General features: G+C 51.0%; 1 protein-coding gene across 1 annotated transcript; it reads right to left on the reverse strand.

Annotated features, from left to right (window-relative positions):
* Positions 1 to 242: 242 nt before the first annotated feature.
* Positions 243 to 926, reverse strand: LOC137393209 (uncharacterized). The gene is made up of 2 exons (XM_068079659.1): positions 574 to 926; positions 243 to 354 (listed from the first exon to the last, which is right to left on the reverse strand). The coding sequence occupies exons 1-2, from the start codon at positions 924 to 926 to the stop codon at positions 243 to 245; spliced, it is 465 nt and encodes a 154-aa protein (XP_067935760.1).
* Positions 927 to 1,486: the final 560 nt, after the last annotated feature.

Consider the following 1,486-nt stretch of genomic DNA (forward strand, 5'->3'; position numbering starts at 1 on the left):
GCTGACCGGTTGCCTCGCGTGCGTGCCTGGGGATCTCTGACAAAGCATGATTTCTCCCGACCACTCTAGTCTTCTTCTGGTCTTTTTGGTTCAACTCCAGCTGAGTTTGACCAAGAAGACAGAAGAGTTGGACCAAGAAGAGTTTGCCACCAATGTTTCGCATTGATGGCAAACTCCAGCTGAGTTGGACCACCATCGCGGTGCTCTATTTGGGCACACTGCCAACAGTCTTTGCAGGCCTGTCAGCTTAAGCTATCTGCGTTACCATACTTCAACCACTCATGGTGTTCCAGCATGTATTTGAACTCAGCTAGCACCTCTATCCAATGTGCCACCTGGTGGGAGGGCTTCTCCCTGCGGCAGAGCCATCACAGGAAAGCAAAGTTAGTGCAAAGTCAAAATTCCTATCCGTATAAGTAGGGGCAGAAGTGTTTTACCGTTTTGACCACTGCCAACAGCTCTCTGCATGTCACGCAGTAATTTTCCTCCAAGGATTTGAATGTTTTGCTGTAATAAGCAATCACTTATTCTTGGTCGCCCTGGTGCTGTGACAGCACAGCTCCCACGCCGCACCTGCTGGCAACCATGTCCAGAATACAGGTGTTCCCTGGATCCGGATATTCCAGCACGGGTGCTGTGGTAAGGCTGTGGCGAAGGGTGTCAAACGCTGCCTGCTTTTTGCCCATCCACTGCCAGGGGTCTTCCTTTCCCACCAGCCAGTGGAGGGGCTTCGCATTGGTGGCAAACCCCGGAATGTATCGCCGGTAGTACTCGACAGTACCCAAAAAACCTTGCAGTTCCCGGACTCTACACGGGGTGGGCCACCACTCGACCACCTCTACTTTGGCTGGGTCTGTCACAACCTCTTCCCTACTTACTATGTGACTCAGGTACCTTACTTGGGACTGTAACAGTTCGCACTTCATTGGCTTGAGCTTGAGTCCGGCTTGCCATAGTCACTGGAACACTTCCTCCAGTCACTTTAGGTGGGTCTCAAAATCAGGTGCGATAACAATCACGTCATCCAGGTATAATAGTAGGGTCCCCCAGTGGAGCTCCTGCGACACTCTCTCTATCAATCGCTGAAAGGTGGCTGCGATGGAAGTCAGTCCAAAAGGAAGGGCTCTTCATTGCCACAATCCAGAGCAAGTGATGAGGGCCGATTTTTCCCTGGCTTCTTCGTCCAACAGAACCTGCCAGCATCCGCTGACGAGATCGAGGGTACTGAAATATCGGCTCTTGGCTACAGGGTCCAGACTTTTGTCTATCCTGGGAAGGAAATAGGCATCTTGTTCCATTACCGCATTGAGCCTTCGGTAATCCGCACAAAACTGCCATTTTTCATCCTTATTCTTCACTAGCACAATAGGAGAGCTCCATGCTCCTTTAGCTGGCTCAATCAACTCTCTGGCCAACAAGTCCTGTACCTGTTTCTTGGCCTACGCTTCCTTTTCAGGCCCTAGGCAATTAGGGGGTTGATGAATAG

The sequence above is a fragment of the Watersipora subatra genome, chromosome 4 (genome assembly GCF_963576615.1).
Source record: "Watersipora subatra chromosome 4, tzWatSuba1.1, whole genome shotgun sequence".
NCBI classification, from domain to species: domain Eukaryota; kingdom Metazoa; phylum Bryozoa; class Gymnolaemata; order Cheilostomatida; family Watersiporidae; genus Watersipora; species Watersipora subatra.

Excerpts from the sequence above, each read along its gene's own strand:
- LOC137393209 (XM_068079659.1), bottom strand. The coding sequence starts at position 926 with ATGAAGTGCGAACTGTTACAGTCCCAAGTAAGGTACCTGAGTCACATA. Across the intron at positions 355-573 it reads CTGGACATGGTTGCCAGCAG|GGAGAAGCCCTCCCACCAGG; the intron begins GTGCGGCGTGGG and ends GCTCTGCCGCAG.